The 16,352-nt window shown below is 39.7% G+C and overlaps 1 protein-coding gene across 1 annotated transcript in view; it reads right to left on the bottom strand.

Annotated features, from left to right (window-relative positions):
- The window catches only part of LOC126473317 (condensin complex subunit 2), a 183,872-nt gene that overhangs the window by 85,381 nt on the left and 82,139 nt on the right, over positions 1-16,352 (bottom strand). Inside the window, exon 5 of the mRNA XM_050100300.1 lies at positions 13,738-13,984. Coding sequence (XP_049956257.1) covers positions 13,738-13,984 — 247 coding nt within the window. The remainder of the gene's footprint in view (positions 1-13,737; positions 13,985-16,352) is intronic.

Below are 16,352 nucleotides of genomic sequence, written 5' to 3'. Positions count from 1 at the left end.
GATATGCAAATGATTAGCTTTTCAGAGCATTGACACAAGGTTAGCACCGGTGGCGATACCTACAACATGCTGACAGGAGGAAAGTTTCCAACCGATTTCTCATACACAAACAGCAGCTGACCGGCATTGCCTCGTGAAACATTGTTGTGATGCCTCGTGTAAGGAGAAGAAATGCGTACCATCACGTTTCCAACTTTGATAAAAGTCGCATTCTAGCCTATTGCAATTGCGGTTTATCGTATCGCAACATTGTTGCTCGCGTTGGTCGAGATCCAATGACTGTTAGCACAATAAGGAAACGGTGGGTTCAGGAGGATAATACGGAACACCGTGCTGGATCCCAACAGCCACGTATCACTAGCAGTTGAGATGACAGGCATCTTATCTGCATGGCTGTAACGGATCATGCACCCACATCTCGATCCCTGAGTCAACAGATGGGGACGTTTGCAAGACAACAACCATCTGCACGAACAGTTCGACGACGTTTACAGCAGCATGGACTATCAGTTCGGAGACCGTGGCTGCGGTTACCCTTGACACTGCATCATAGACAGGAGCGCCTGCGGTGGTGTACTCAACGACGAACCTGGGTGCACGAATGGCAAAACGTCATTTTTTCGGATGAATCCAGGTTCTGCATTGCGGTGAATGCACATTGGATGTGTGTATTCGTCATCGCCACACTGGCGTATCACCCGGCGTGATGGTATGGGGTGCCACTGGTTACACGTCATGGTCACCTCTTGTTCGCATTGACGGTACTTTGAACAGTGGACGTTACATTTCAGATGTGTTACGACCTGTGGCTCTACCCTTCATTCGATCCCTGCGAAACCCTACATTTCAGCAGGATAATGCATGAGCGCATGTTGCAGGTCCTGTACGGGCCTTTCTGGATACAGAAAATGTTCGACTGCTGCCCTGGTCAGCACATTCTCCACATCTCTCACCAATTGAAAACGTCTGGTCAATGGTGGCCGAGCAACTGCCTCGTTACAATACGCGAGTCACTACTCTTGATGAACTGTGGTATTGTGTTGAAGCTGCATGGGCAGCTATACCTGTACACGCCATCCAAGATCTGTTTGACTCAATGCCCAGGCATATCAAGGCCGTTATTACGGCCGGAGGTGCTTGTTCTGGGTACTGATTTCTCAGGATCTATGTACCCAAACAGTGTGAAAATGTAATCACATGTCAGTTCTAGTGTAATATATTTGTCCAATGAATACCCGTTTATCATCTGCATTTCTTCTTGGCGTAGCAATTTTAATGGCCAGTAGTGTATTTATACAACTTCACCTACTGTCAATAATAATAATAATAATAATAATAATAATATGCATAACTTGTCTGAAAAAGAAAGAATTGTTCTTGCAAAATTTTGTTGTTTTGTACATAATTAAGTACAGTTTATGGCAAGAACCAAATAATGATTAAGCTTTTGCTACTTTCCATTTCCCTTTGTGTAAGTGGGAGTTTTCGTGCATTTTTATTTTTCCAGACAAATGTACAAGATCCCTAATTCATGTATTAGTTAACGAATTAATTCTGGGTTGAAAATCAAGCATTCTTACATTGATCCACAACAACAACTTATGCTTATTATACTCTTCTTTGTTAAATGTTTCCTTGTAGTCATGCTTATTTCATTTTGTCACTTTCTCAGACAACAGATCTGGTCTGGAATGTCCTAGTTTCTTTGCAGTTAACTTTTCTTGGTAATTTACTTTTCTGATAGTGTTTAATACAGTTCAAGAGAGTTCATGTTGACACTCCACAGGAAAGCCGATTCCTGCACAGTAGACAACCAACTCCAAACACAAACTGCCATTTGCAGAAATGATTAAATTCATGTCATACTACCTACCAACAAGCTCACTTGACTAGAATACAAATGAGGCACTGAGAACCACAAGGGTCAAAAGTACACCATCTTCAGCCCTCCATATTCAGGAGGAGGAGGAGGGGATTAGTGTTTAACATCCCGTCGACAACGAGGTCATTAGAGACGGAGCGCAAGTGCGGGTGAGGGAAGGATGGGAAAGGAAATCGGCCGTGCCCTTTCAAAGGAACCATCCCGGCATTTGCCTGAAGTGATTTAGGGAAATCACAGAAAACCTAAATCAGGGTGGCCGGAGGCGGGATTGAACCGTCGTCCTCCCGAATGCGAGTCCAGTGTGCTAACCACTGCGCCACCTCGCTCGGTCCTCCATATTCAGATGAACTTTAGAGAACCCAGTGAGACAGCTTTTTGTGAATGTTCAGATATATGTACAATGTGGGCCTACAGTACAGGTAAACCTGACCTGCCATAAGATCAACACATGTAAGAAGCATGGATAAATGCTACAGCGTCACAATCAATGATATTGTGCTTAATGGTTCTCAGCACCTCAAATAGATAACTCTATGATAAAATCCAAAGCTTAATGTACTATATCTCATTCAGAATCCCACAAAATAGTTTTTCCTATCAGTATAACTATAACATACACTGATGTCTGATCTAATTTTACTATATAATGAGTGAATTCGCATATTTGTGGAGTGTGCTACCGCTTTGCAGGATTTCTGCCAAGTGAACGTAGATAAAAGTCTGTTGCAGTGTGCTACCACATGGTGGCACTGACGTAAACTTGTAGGTGAGTGGTAAGAGCTAGCAGTGCACGCCATGAACCATGCACATTGTTTATCAAATCCATATGTATTTGACCTGTGAAGCAATTATGTCACGCTAGTCACGCATGCGCAGACACTCCTTAAAACATGCACAAGTGAAGATGTGCTCATGATTCTGATGTCAAGTTTCACCGAGTATAGAGGTGCAATATGTTGCGCAACACTGTACATTTAGTGCCATGCACTTCAGACTACCGCATCTACATTACGTTTAACAGCATTCAAAGAAAAATAACCAATAAATCAGCAAGGTGTCAAAAGTTAGTGTGTTCACGTGCTCCTATGTGGCAGCTGCCACTGCATAATAGTTCTCATCAATTAATACAAAGTTAATACACTTTGAGAACATTGCTGCTATGAAACATGCCACAGTTAATTAGAAAAACTAAAATATTGTTTCTAACTGTGTGAAGACAAAGAAGATGATTTAATTTATTGGTCTTTACTTCCCTCGCTTTGTAATTATGACCTAACACATGTAACTGGATGTTTTAAAGATTTATGGTTCTTCTCCTTCTTCTTCTTCTTCTTTATAGCTATTATTCATCCACTACTGACTGAAAGATTCTTTAATATTTTCCATTTCACTCAGTTCTGTGCTGTCAGATATCATATTCCAGTAATTCTCTTGATTTCACTGAGCCACCTTTTCTGGAGTTTTCCAATGCTTTTTTGTGCTCCTGACGTATCCAGTGCAACACGTTATTGCTACATCTGTTGGGGTATTTCCTCAGTATGTGGCCATTCCATTGCCACTTCAGCCTGGTACCTCTCTCCATGAGGTCTGTTACCCATGATATTGTTCTGGTGACCTTATCCTTGAGGTTGGTGCCCAGCATCTGCCTCTCCAGTGCTCTTTATTGCATTATAATTTATGAGCACTGGCCTTCGTCTGAACCAGTTTTTCTAGACCATAAATTTTAGGTAGGGCATAGGTATTGCAACCTTTCATATTATTATTATTATTATTATTATTATTATTATTATTATTTTTAGATTCATTGGAACATTCTTATTGGTAAAGATTCTGTCCAACTCCAACTTATTCTTTGCAGAATTTCTGCTTTTTGGTCGGTTTTTCCAAATTGAATTTATTGGTTAAAGTAAATATTTTCAAGGAACTTCAATGCTCTGTCTGACCCGGCCTTGGAAGGCCCAATGGTACCGACTGGCTGCTGTGTCATCCTCTCAGCCCAGGGGCATCACTGGATGCGATAAGGTGGGGCATGTTGTCAGCACACTGCTCTCCCGGCTGTTGCCAGTTCTTGTGACCTGAGCCACTACTTCTCAGTCAAGTAGCTCCTCAATTTGCCTCACAAAGGCTGAGTGGACCCCGCTTGCCAACAGCACTCGGCAGACCGGACGGTCACCCATCCAAGTGCTAGTTGGATGTCTGGGCTCAGAAGTACCTCTATTTATATCCAATCCAATTTCCATACAATCAACTTTCAGTTCTTCACTCATAATTATTAGTTCTGTTAGATTTTCACTTACATGCACAATGCTATCAATAAATCAGTGGTGGTTCAGGCACTAGCCACTGATTTTGATCCCTCTATTATCCCATTCCACACTTTTGAATATATCTCCCACAGCTGGAACAAGCAACTTTGGAGCTATTATGTCCTCCTGGCAAATTCCTTTGGCTATTAGGATGATATCTGTGATGGGGTCTTCAATTACTCTGATGGTCACTGTCACCTGTTTCTAAAAACCTTACACGCTTCTGATTACCACTGATAATTTTAAGAGCTTGCAGAATTGCCCACATCTTTACTGACTCAAATGTTTTGTAACAACAGGGAAGTCAATGAGTAAAACAACGGAAAATCCAGAATGGAATAATGACTGTAGTCTTTTTGTTGCGCCTGTCTGCAAATCAACATCTCCACTATATGGTGAGTAGCAATCTAGCCTTTTGGTACCTTAATAGTCCTAAGTCAATGAATGTTAGATGTATCTTGATGTTATACCTCAAGGTCTTTTCAAAGAATAGTCGAATGCTCTGGATATCACCAACAGTAAAGAAGTCTTGGCAATATTCAGCTTATTCAACTGGTTAGTAGAAGTCTAGTTGTTCATAATGTTGCTCAGTTACAACCTTACTCAAAGATATATGAATTTGCATTACAAAATTTGCAGGACAATAATTCAACATTTTTGTCTGTCCCTTTCCTTGAATAAAACTAACATTTCAGCATTTTCCAGATTTTTAGCATGGAATCAATATATTTGTTTATGAATATTGTTGTAGCTTCTAACAGATCTTTTCCTCCTACTTTAAGCATTTCAATTTTTATTTTTTTCCTCTCTTGGGGCCTTCTTGTTTTCCACAGCATTCTCCACCTCACTACTTCAAGTACTTTACTATTTTTTCCCCCACAGGTGATGGTTCTTCTGAGGTTGTGCACCAATAATTTAAGTAAACAGTGTAACCCAGAAACTGCAGCACAATTGCTGTCTTAATTATCTGTGACAATCCGTCCTTAATCTTTGCTACTTTTAATCTTCCAGATAGCCCAGCCAAGAACAATTAAGAAAAGTCAAATACGAGAGAAAACTTATGTAGTCACACAATGAGTGTAATGGTCACTTTTTTGTTTTTCTTGAATAACTCTGAAACTATAGTTTTTAGCCAAAATGTTTCCCAGGACAAAATTAAATTACATCAAATTTCCCACCAAATAAGGTACAATTAATTTTTTCTGTAGGACTAACAGTTTGTGTTGCAGGGATGAAAAAATCATAGATTATTAAAAAAGTGTTTTAATGTTATCAAATTACTGTTTATTGTTATTTAAAGCAGTTAAGAACTAATATTAAATATGTGTACCCCATCTCAATGCAGTAGAGACATATTAAGGGATAATTTTTTTTCTGCAGGTGTAACAAGGTGGTGGGAGAGTGGAGAGAAGAAGTGGCAGGGAAGGTAGGTCACCAGTGGAATAACATACCGGTTACTAAACCTACTGCAGAAGCAAGTCAGGCCATTAAGCCACGCATAGTGTGCACCGACATTCAAATGGTGCCCCCAATTATACCTGAGGTGGCTGCCAGGAGTAGCATCGTCACTAGATAGAGACAGTGTTTTTGTAAGGATGTAGATAAGCCTCCGTGCCCTTAGCTGTTAAAATTTCCAAGCTGTGTAACTATCTGCTCTGTGTTCTTGTTGTTGTCACTCCATGACCCAATAAATCTGGGTTTCTTTTAATGCCATGTGTTTCCTTGTGTTCTTGGAACAGAAGTGGCAATGAGGGAGGGTGGAATTTTTATGCATTTCAAATTCTGTGACTTTTCTGCCATTCAGCTCTTCTATGGAGGTCTCACTCAAGTTACATCTGCAACAACAACATACATATACGGACATGTTGGAATGATGATGGGTACGTTGACACAGGCTCCACCGCCAGCCGTTCACTTGCCACTGTTCTTCCCGTTTGAGGAATCCACTGAAGACTGGGACACTTACCAGAAGTGGCTTCACCAATATTTCATGGCTTTTCAAGCGGTCAACAAAGAAGTCTGTAAAGCTCTTTTCTTACCGCGGAACCCCATCGTGCGTATACTTTCTATCACAGTTAGCTCCTCTGGAACAACCAGTGTTGCTTTCTTTTCACGATGTGTGTAGTTTTCTGTCCACCAATCACCACAAGCTTACACATGTGATGCTGCATGTGTTGAAACTTTTTAATGTTGCTGACAGCCACAGTAATCACAATGAATGTGTGCAGATGAGTTTCATAACTGTATAAGTGTCGATTTGTCACAATGTCTCAGGAGCAGCACGTGGATACCAGAGTCAGAGATGCGATCGTTCATTCAACCCCAAATAAAGAGGCGTGTCAACGTGCCCCTCAGCTTGAGGAGGTTTTGGATATTGCATAGATGTTTGAGGTCTCCTATGCTGCGGGCTGTCAATTAGAGGTTTGCTGTGATGTCACCGTTGTTGAAAGCGTGCAGCCCCATCACATGAAGCCAAATGCACTGGGGGAAGAGGAGGTAGCATCAGCACAAACAAGTCAACCTGCTGATGCAGACAAACACTTCATTGGCAGCAGGAACAGTGAACGTCACTTCCTTGGTGGACCTCTCTTGCCGTAAAGCATTAGCGGGCCTCTTGCTGTGAATGTAAAAAAAGTCCCACAGCAGCGGCATGGAACATGCCACTGTCATTATGGCTTTTCCCCATATGACTATATCCAAGGACTTCAGGCTTTTCTTAGCAAAGTGGCATACTGTCGAAATTTTATTCCCAGAGTGGCTGCTATCACCCATCCTTCGCATATGTCACCACATAAACATGCTTATTTTGTTTGGTCTGCAGCTTGTGAGCATCCATCTGCAACTTGAGCATAGTCATCTCAGTGCATTGTTTCTTGCAACATTTCAACCTGGCAAGCATATGTTATGTGATGTGAGCTGTCCTGGTCCATCGCCATTCAGATGGCTCCCAACAGCCTATTGCCTTTGCTTCGAAAACACTCGCCTTGACTTAGCAACATTATTCTCATATGGAAAAGGAAACTCTTGCTATTGTTCTATGTCTTAAGAAAATCACATGTTCTTGTACTGTGTGAAATCCCATTTAATTACTGATGTTAAAGAAATTCATGTGTTCTTAAATGGTGCAAAATTTCATTTATTTACCATGTTAAGGCCTTAGAGTCCCTGTTTAGCCAGTCAGCATCCTTACCACACAAATTCTCTCATCATCTTCAGCGATGAGCTCTGTTCTTGTACTGATACAATCGTAAGATCCATTTTAGTCCCATGTCGCAACATCCGAACACAGATGCTCTGTCCTGACTCCCCGTGGGCCCAGAGTCCTCATTCGATCAGGAGGAATTGCTTTGTTTTCAACTGGATATAGAGGCAAGAGAGACAGTTAATGGCTTCCCCATCATCAGTTCCCGTGTTGACTCTGCTGTGGCACCGGATCCGGTGCTCTGACAAGTCATAAGTATGATACAGTATGGGTGGCCTGACCATTCGCTGGGCCAGGCATCAGATCTGCTTTAGATTTACTATGCATTGTACCATTCCTCTCCTCCTTGGACAGCATTATCCTTTTGGCAATGAAAGGAGTCATTCCTCACTTGGTGGTTCCAATGGCTCTGCAGCAGGAGGTCCTTCGTTTATTACATAAGGGACACTGAGCGATTTCCCACACTGAACTCTGCATGTACCTCCATGTGTTTTGATTGGGCATTGACTGGGAGGTGGAATACGTTGTCGTGGCCTACCGCAAGTGTTCGGTTCAGCAGGAAGTGCCACACCTTGTACTTTCACCATGACAGCCCCTACACAGCCTTGGGAAACACTCCACATTGATGTTGCTGGTCCCGTTTTAGATGTTTTCAGGTTAGTGGCAACTGATGTTTTTTCTCATTTTCCTTATGTCATTTGCTGTCTGTCTGTCCTCTTGCGAGAAAGGAGAAGTTTAGTAACCCAATAGCTACTGCACCTACTGTGGACACGAGTAAGGTCACTAAGGCAAGCATAATGTTTATCAACATTCAAATGGCGCCCACACAGATACCCCGAGGCAACTGCCAGGGGCAGCAACATCACTAACCACAATCAAAAGGACTGCTGTGCACACGCAGCACAAAGCCAGCAACACCAAATGGAGGCAGAGTGTTAATAAGGCTATATACTTGACTCTAGCCCTGGTTGGTAAGTGTCAGTATCTGCTCTATATTCCTGTTGTTGTCACTTTGTGACTCTACCTACATTTTACTCTTGGTGTTGGCATTCTTTGATCCAATAAATGTGTATTTCTTTTATCGATGTGTGTTTCCTTGTGTTCCTAGTTAAAACAGATGGATTGTGGTCTCCTTCACAGGTCTGCAGACTGATAGTGAGCAGGTGATTCTCCCCTCTTGCTGTCTCACTAAGTCACAGGAAGCAGACACAGGGCATTTCAGAAAGTGATACTGACTCTTCCACAGCTCACCTGTAGGTCACTGACGACACAGTGTACATGGGGGTATTTCCACAATGTGCATTAACGCAACATGAAATATGGATATGAGTTACTAATAATACTAATACAAGCAATACATATAGAGAGAATCTACATATATGTCTGCACACGGTCCTATACTTCTACAGGAGAAATTGCTTCTTAGCCATTCTGTGTGGCATCTGCAATGTTCTTCTAGGAAAGGCAACTTCCCCCACCCATGAGAGTTGCCCATTTTTCAGTCCTTTCATACAGCGAGGTCACAATAATCCAGCAGACTGTATAGTCCAACACGCCTCAGAAATTTTTCTGCGTTTGTAGCTCGGCACGATGGGCAGTGGATTCAGAACTGTTAAGCTAGGGTGATATATCTCCCTAGCATTTCTCCTCACCTTCTATTAAGTGAGGGAACAAAATAACTTCACTGATCTCATGCTTATGTAATGGAGTTATTTTCAGTTTACTGAGCGCTTATTTGTAATTGTTAAGAGAGCTTTTATGTAAAAAAAAATTCTCGTAAACAATGGCTGAGAAGTTTAATTTTTGTGTGTGATGTCTGTGATCTACGTAGTGTTGGTTGGAAAGGGACTGGATTTGAAAGTGTGGCACTTTGCTGCTGTCTATCACAGACAGTGAGTTGTACAGCCAAGTAACCGTGTTATAGTCACTGTGGGTGAATTAATGGATGGTCGAAAAGTTATGGCACTTCTCTCACTAATAATCGTGTTACTAGTATACTGCATAAATCACTTTCATTTAGTAATTGCTGGCACTTGTAGCGTGGGGTGCACTGAGTATAGCACTTCCCACATTGTATCTTGCGAGGTGGGTGTAATATGTCTGACGGAATGTGACTGACTGAGCTCAAATCTAGAACATTAATCTGCATTGCTTGACTTATGTTGAAATATATGAAGTTCTGTAGCACCTATGAGACCTACTCTATTGTAGAGGGAGCCAATCTGAGCCTCTTCAAATGTTAGGAGAGCTGAAGCTGATGTGACACATTTGATACCCCTCATGCTGTGAAAAGTATTCCAGTCATTAACAGTAGAGGCAATAAAATCAACATTGTAATATATTGACAGCATATCAAATTTGGGGCAGAGTCTTCAATGTGGTAGACAGTTGGCAGCCTCGATCCAGGTGTTAAGCTTTCTTACATAACAGCTCGCTTAACAACTGCAAATAAGTACTAACTTAATAAACTGAAAATGACTTCCTCACACAAACACAAGCTCAGTGGAGTTATTTTGTGTACTCTTGTAACGGAAATGCTGAGGAAGTATAGCTCTGTCTGTAAACCAAAAAGTTAGCAGTGTTTGTGGTCTGCGATCTCACCTTCTCTGGAAGAACAGTGCACCTGTCATATAGGATGACTAAAAATCAATTTCCTGTCTAGCAATGTAGAACAGTGTGCAATTTACGTAAATTCTCTCCATAAATGTTTTTTGCATTAGTATCATTAGTAAGTTATGTATGTATTCCACATAGTGGTAATGCACTCTGTGGAAAATAAACACCAAACTGCGCTCTACGTCGCCAGTGATTCGTAGGCGACAGTCAATAGAACTTTCTTGTGATCTGGTGGGTACAGAGATGAGGGAACTGACTGCTCGCTCTATAGTATGCAGACCTATAAAGGAGTGAAGTGCGTAACCACAATCCAGTGAGCTACCTTCCCTCACACTTCTACCCTCCAGCTACCCACTGCTCTTCCACCATCCCATTAAGCCCTGAGAACAAAATTTATCCCTTAAAATGGATTTACTACACTTACATGCAGTACACATACTTAGTATTTGTTCCTGACCCACTTCAATTAACAAAAAATGTTAATTTTATACCATTTAAACACTTTTTACTGCGCTGCGGTCTACTTAACAATTGTACAAGTAGCTGATTATTGATACGCTCAATGAATTTATTAATAACTGTTAAATAAGACTGCACAATACTGATGTAAATGTAAGTACTGTAAGTTTAGGTCTAATGATACTTCACAAAGTTAATAATGCAATTGGCTTATCTTTGCGAGAACATAATCTCTCACTGAGACCGACAATTGTCACTGACCAGACGCTGTGCTGAACAGTTCTGATCTTTCTTGAAGGCACCTGACTCTACTGCCCATGGCACTGAGCTAAAAATATAGGAAAATTTATGAGGCACACATGACTATCCGGTCTGCTGTACAACAAGAAAGGAAAATCATGTGTCCACTTTTAATAAACTGGTTTATTATAGGTGAAAACCATTTTTATGATACTTAATCGAAAAGAATACATATGACACCAAAGTTAATAACCAATAGATTAATTAAATAAATGTGAAAGTGAAATAACACCAGCAACAATCTCCAATCATTTTCCTTTCTGTGGACAGCTTTGGTACTATCTCACAGATAGGGGCACATCAAAGCACTGAGAAGAATTTTTTCTCGATGCCACATAGCTTTTTACATTAACCTCTGCGGACTTAATATTCATGTTCTGTATAAGGGCAAGGAGTACAGTTTTCAACAGGCAATGAAACAACATTTTCTTTTTTAGATCATAAGCACACTTATATTTCATCATAGCTCTCTTTCAGAGCAACCCAGTTTGTTCACTGTTTTCCCATAGGTGCATTCCATCTCTCATGTGCAATCCTTGGAGGCAGTGATACTAAATGATTTTCCAGAGATATATTTCTTCAAATCTGAGGATATGTGAAGGTCAGAGGGTACCAAAATTGGTAACTAGTGAAGAAACTGCAACAATTTATACTCCAAATTTCCCAGTTCCTCCATAACATAACAGGCACAGTGTCTTGTTGAAATTCTTCAGCAATGCAGGCCTTTTGTCCATCCAGTTGATACAGAAGACTTCTGTAACATTTGCCATTACTGTTTTGCCCTTCACAAGGTAATCAGAAGAATGCCTTTGGCATCCTGATCACAAAGTATATGGGTAATGAAACCTGCTTTGTCTTCTTTGTTACTGGATCACCACCTTCCACTCACTGCTTTGATTGACCTCTGGTTCTGTCATGTAGTTTTAGTCTCCTGTTCCAACCACAGTAGCAAATCTATGACCAACTTGGTTGGATCTGTTATGACAATTTTGATACACTTCTTTTTGTATCAGTCTTTTACAAAGTTATTTCATAGTTAAATCTTCACATAAAAAGTATCAAATCTTCAAAAATGCCAGTAGGGGTAATGTATTCCATATGCCATTAATCATCAATCTGGCAATACTATACCGTGCACTTTAACCGTTGCTTTCATTAATGAATGCAATTCAAGGACATCCAGCTTATGGATCATCTTCCAAAGAAGAATGGTCATGTTTGTATTCTGCCACTCATTACTTTGCAGTTGAAAATTAAGTAGGAGTGAAGTAGACAGACTGTGTGCATTAGTGAAACAGAAGACTGTGTAGTGTTGGGTTGGGAACAGGGAAGGGGACACGTGGAAAGAGGGCAGTGACAAATGAAGGTTGAGGGCTGGAAGATTACGGAAACGTAGGATATATTGCAGGGAATGTTCTCACCTGCACGGTTCAGAAAAGTGATGGTGCTAAGAAGGATCCAGATGGCTCAGGCTGTGAAGCAGACACTGAAATGAAGAATGTTGTGTTGGGCAGTGGGCTCAGTGACTGGGTGTTCCAGCTGTTTCTTGACCATCATTTGTCAATGGGCATTCATGCAGACAGACAGCTTCTCGGATGTTATGCCCACACAGAACACATCACAGTGGTTGCAGTTTAGCTTGTAGATCACATAACTGATTTCACATGTAGCTCTGACTCTGATGGAATAGGTGATGCTTGTGACCAGACTGGCGTTTACTGACCCTCCACCCCTACCCTGCTATCCCTCCCCCTTCCTGCCCCAGCTTCCTCCCTACCCTCACCAACCAGACTGTTTGTGTCATCATGCACTGTTGCTCACAGATCAAAATGTTGAAAAGCTGTATAAAAAGACTCATCTACAGGTCATGATGACACTTGCTGTAGGTTATTCCGTTAAATGTACCAAAATAAAAAAAACAACACATTTGATGTGCAATGTTCTGTAGTTTACATAAATTTCATGATGATCATCTAACTTTTGAAGAAGATACCTCAGCTGCATTTAAATTATTCTAATATCTAAACAGCATCTGAGCTAAGCCTATCACCAGGGAATAAAATATTATGGATTACTTTCTTAGATCTCCGAGAGCGAGCAAAATTCATTAACGCCTGAAGACACCATGTAAAACACAAATCATCTACATTCAAATAATATATCCATAAATTCATAAGTTTGTCTTTGCTCATACATGAGAATGTACCATATGACACAGGTCACATAATGTAATCTGTGTACTGACGTACACTGTCAAGCAGAGGAGTACACAATTTCCCCTGGATGAGTAGATGGTATGTTTTACCACTTACAGTTTTACACTATGGCTTACCCAAATCAGATATAAATATTATGTTTTATCCCTTGATGAGTGACTAAGCTGAAATAATGATCCGATAACAATATTCCTTGAAAAATAAGGTGCCATTCAACAAAAAGAACATTTCAGTGATACTGACACCATCCCTGCCCTCAGGCACTTTTGATGAGGCCCTTATAATACTGTGTTAGTGAAATTACATTGCATTTCTACTCCATAACCACAAAATCTATAGTTGATCGCAGAATCTCCTGCAGGATGTTTAAGAGATACCGGAATGATTTACTTTTCTAGTCACAGCACTTTGTTGCTTCCTTACGACTTCAAAAACTGTCCACAAAGTAATATGATAAAAATATCACTATCATATTTACTTCCATCCAGCTAATAGCAGAAATAAATAAATACAAAAATAAATTAATAAAACTGTCACAGCACCAAGTATTGAAATATTTCTGGCCAGGTGTGTATTTGTCTCAAAATACTGAGGCACTGTGACAGAGCCTTGCTCATTATAGTTTCTATGTCAGAATGAGAATGTTTTCACATGATATATTTGCTAAAGATTACTTCATAGATTTAAGGAAGGTGCTAATAAACAAAACCATCATTTATATTTTTTATGTAAAATACAAACAAATGACACAATTACCTTGTATAGATGGGAATGCTTTGTAGGTGTCTGTGTTCTTCCATCCTTTGGGAAAATAATTTTCTGAATGAAGAAATTTTAATTTGCAGCTATCATCATACACCTCAACCCTTGTCAGTAAATTTGAACTTCCTGGCCGACAATCAGCAAACTTTTTTCTCATATATAAACATGATGGATGTAGCTGATAATTTTGAACCAACGGAGCATCCAGTGACTGGGAATTATCTGTGATTACCTTTCTTTCCTGGGGGAAAAAAGGGTTAAGCAATCAAAGAACAGAAACAATTTTTTAACAGAATGAAATTTCAATTCCTTAATGGAGTGTACATGGTTATGAAACTTCCTGACAGGATGAAACTGCTCACAAGGTGAGAAGACAAATCAGGTCTTTTGTTTCTTCCAGACAACGTTCTTTTCAGCAGACCCACTCAAGACAACCTTAATATGTTAACACCTTTCTTCTATTCTTTGAAAGTCCATAAAAATTCTCAATAAGCTCACTGGACTAGCACTTCTGGGAAAAAGAATGCAGTAGTAAAAGGCTTAATCAAAGGCAAGAGGCTACTTCTAGACGGAAAACTTCTACTTTATAGGTGAAAGTATTCTGTGACCTACATCTATAATTATACTCCACAAGTAATGTATGGTTGAGGTCGGGGTATACAGTGTTCCAGAATTTTCTCTTCATTCTATACTGTTTGTTGATGGTCAACACAAAAAATGATTCTTGGTGTCCCTTTGTACAAGCCCAAATTTGTCTAAATTCACTGTCATGTTCATTCTACAAGTAACATTTGGAAAGAGAGGGTATGCTTCTGGACTAATATTGGAATGTGGGCTTGCAAGTTTTTGAGTGGAAGCTCTCTGCAATGAAACTTTGAGATTTTAATGGCCTAAGTCCAGGACTGATCCAAGTCTGGTCTGCAGCTTTATTATGTCAAGAGATTTCAATGCTTCAGTATGTTCAATATGTTAACTTACATCTCAGTTAAAGTTACAAGGCAATATCAACTAAACGTAATGTACATGTTTGGCAGTGGAAGGTGTGCAAATGATATTTTGTGAGTTTTATTCCATTTTGGCCAAAATAAAGCAGCAAAATATTGCAAATAGCTTTTTAAAATTTGCTTTTAGTAATTTCACAGTTGTCAGCATAACTTTTTTTATTTAAACCAATATAATCACACCACAAATATAATGGTAACACAAAAAATAGCACATCACATATTATTAAATGAATATTTACTACCACTAATATACAGACACTGAGTATATATTCTAACATAGTATTATGATTAAGGGAGTTCATAAGTCTTTCAGTGAGCATAAATATCTTCTTTATTAAGTGTTTTAATTTGTCCCGAATAGGATTTCCATGTTCGACAATGTGTTTCACGAACTTCAAGTTCTGTAGTGGTGTTATATATCACTAATGCATACAAGAAATAAAAATAGCACAAGAATGCTTTCCTTTTTAGCTCGACAATTGCAGTTCTTGTCTGATGATTTTATTGTAAGGATCTTCCCTTCATTTTTATAATATAGTTTGGCACCTTGTCTTATATTGTGAAGATAATAATTTTAGAGATCTAGTACTACTCCATGTGTACTGTACAAGAGTCTAACTTGCATTAGATTATTCAATGATTCACAGAATCGAAGGTCTTAGACTAATTTAGGCAAGTCCCAATGACTGTTTCCATTGTTCAGTCTGTTCAAAACATCATGGAAGGAAGTTGTTACTGCTGTTATTATGGAATCCATGCTGCAAGTTGTTCACCAAATCAACTTAGCAGAAGAAAGATTACACTTGATCAAGAATTACTCTTTCAAATAATCTGCCAAGTGTTGAGGTAGATGAAAATGATCTGTAATTAGGTGAATCAAGCATTGTCTCTCCCTTTATACACTGATTATATTTCAGTGACCTTAAAAAGGTAATGGAAAGTTCTTTGTTTAACTGAATTCTTTATTAAATATTATAATAGTTTTAGTATTTCATTTCTGCATTTTAAATAATTTAATTTTTTATGTCATCTCAGCTATTGCAAGTTTTTATTTTGAGCTTTGAAATAATTTTTAAGATCTCTCATTCCGGAACTCTCACCAGGAAAAATGAATCACTCAATCAGTTTCCCAAACAGCCACACCGTCAACCACTCCTCTCTCCTACAAACCGAGCTCAGCCAACCTCCTTAACATCCCACAGCCTTCAGCCTTCACTACTGCCTCCCAGACCAGTAATAACTCAAAATCACAAGAATCACTCACAATAGTGTGTTCTCAACTTCTCGTCTAAAGCTCACTCCCCTGCTGAATTATCTACATTATCCACAGGTCTCACTTTCAGCACTAAACCTGCATTTAATCATGCTGCTTTGGTGAAGGAGCTACTTTCCTTTACACATAATGTCAACTGGAAAAATCACTTTGCAACCAAATCCCAAAGCTTTTCCAACAGCAAACATGGCATTCAATCCTGTCTTTAACAGTTCTGACCACGATACCATTACCACTACATCAAAATCATCCCTTAAAAGCATTCCAAGAATTTCTCACATACAGCATTGTTTCACAACCCTTCCTCGGGTCCTTACAACATGATCCTAACC

This window comes from Schistocerca serialis, chromosome 4, assembly GCF_023864345.2.
Source record: "Schistocerca serialis cubense isolate TAMUIC-IGC-003099 chromosome 4, iqSchSeri2.2, whole genome shotgun sequence".
Classification (NCBI taxonomy): domain Eukaryota; kingdom Metazoa; phylum Arthropoda; class Insecta; order Orthoptera; family Acrididae; genus Schistocerca; species Schistocerca serialis.
Note: the sequence above shows the minus strand (reverse complement) of the source record. Positions and strands in the feature narration are given on the sequence as shown.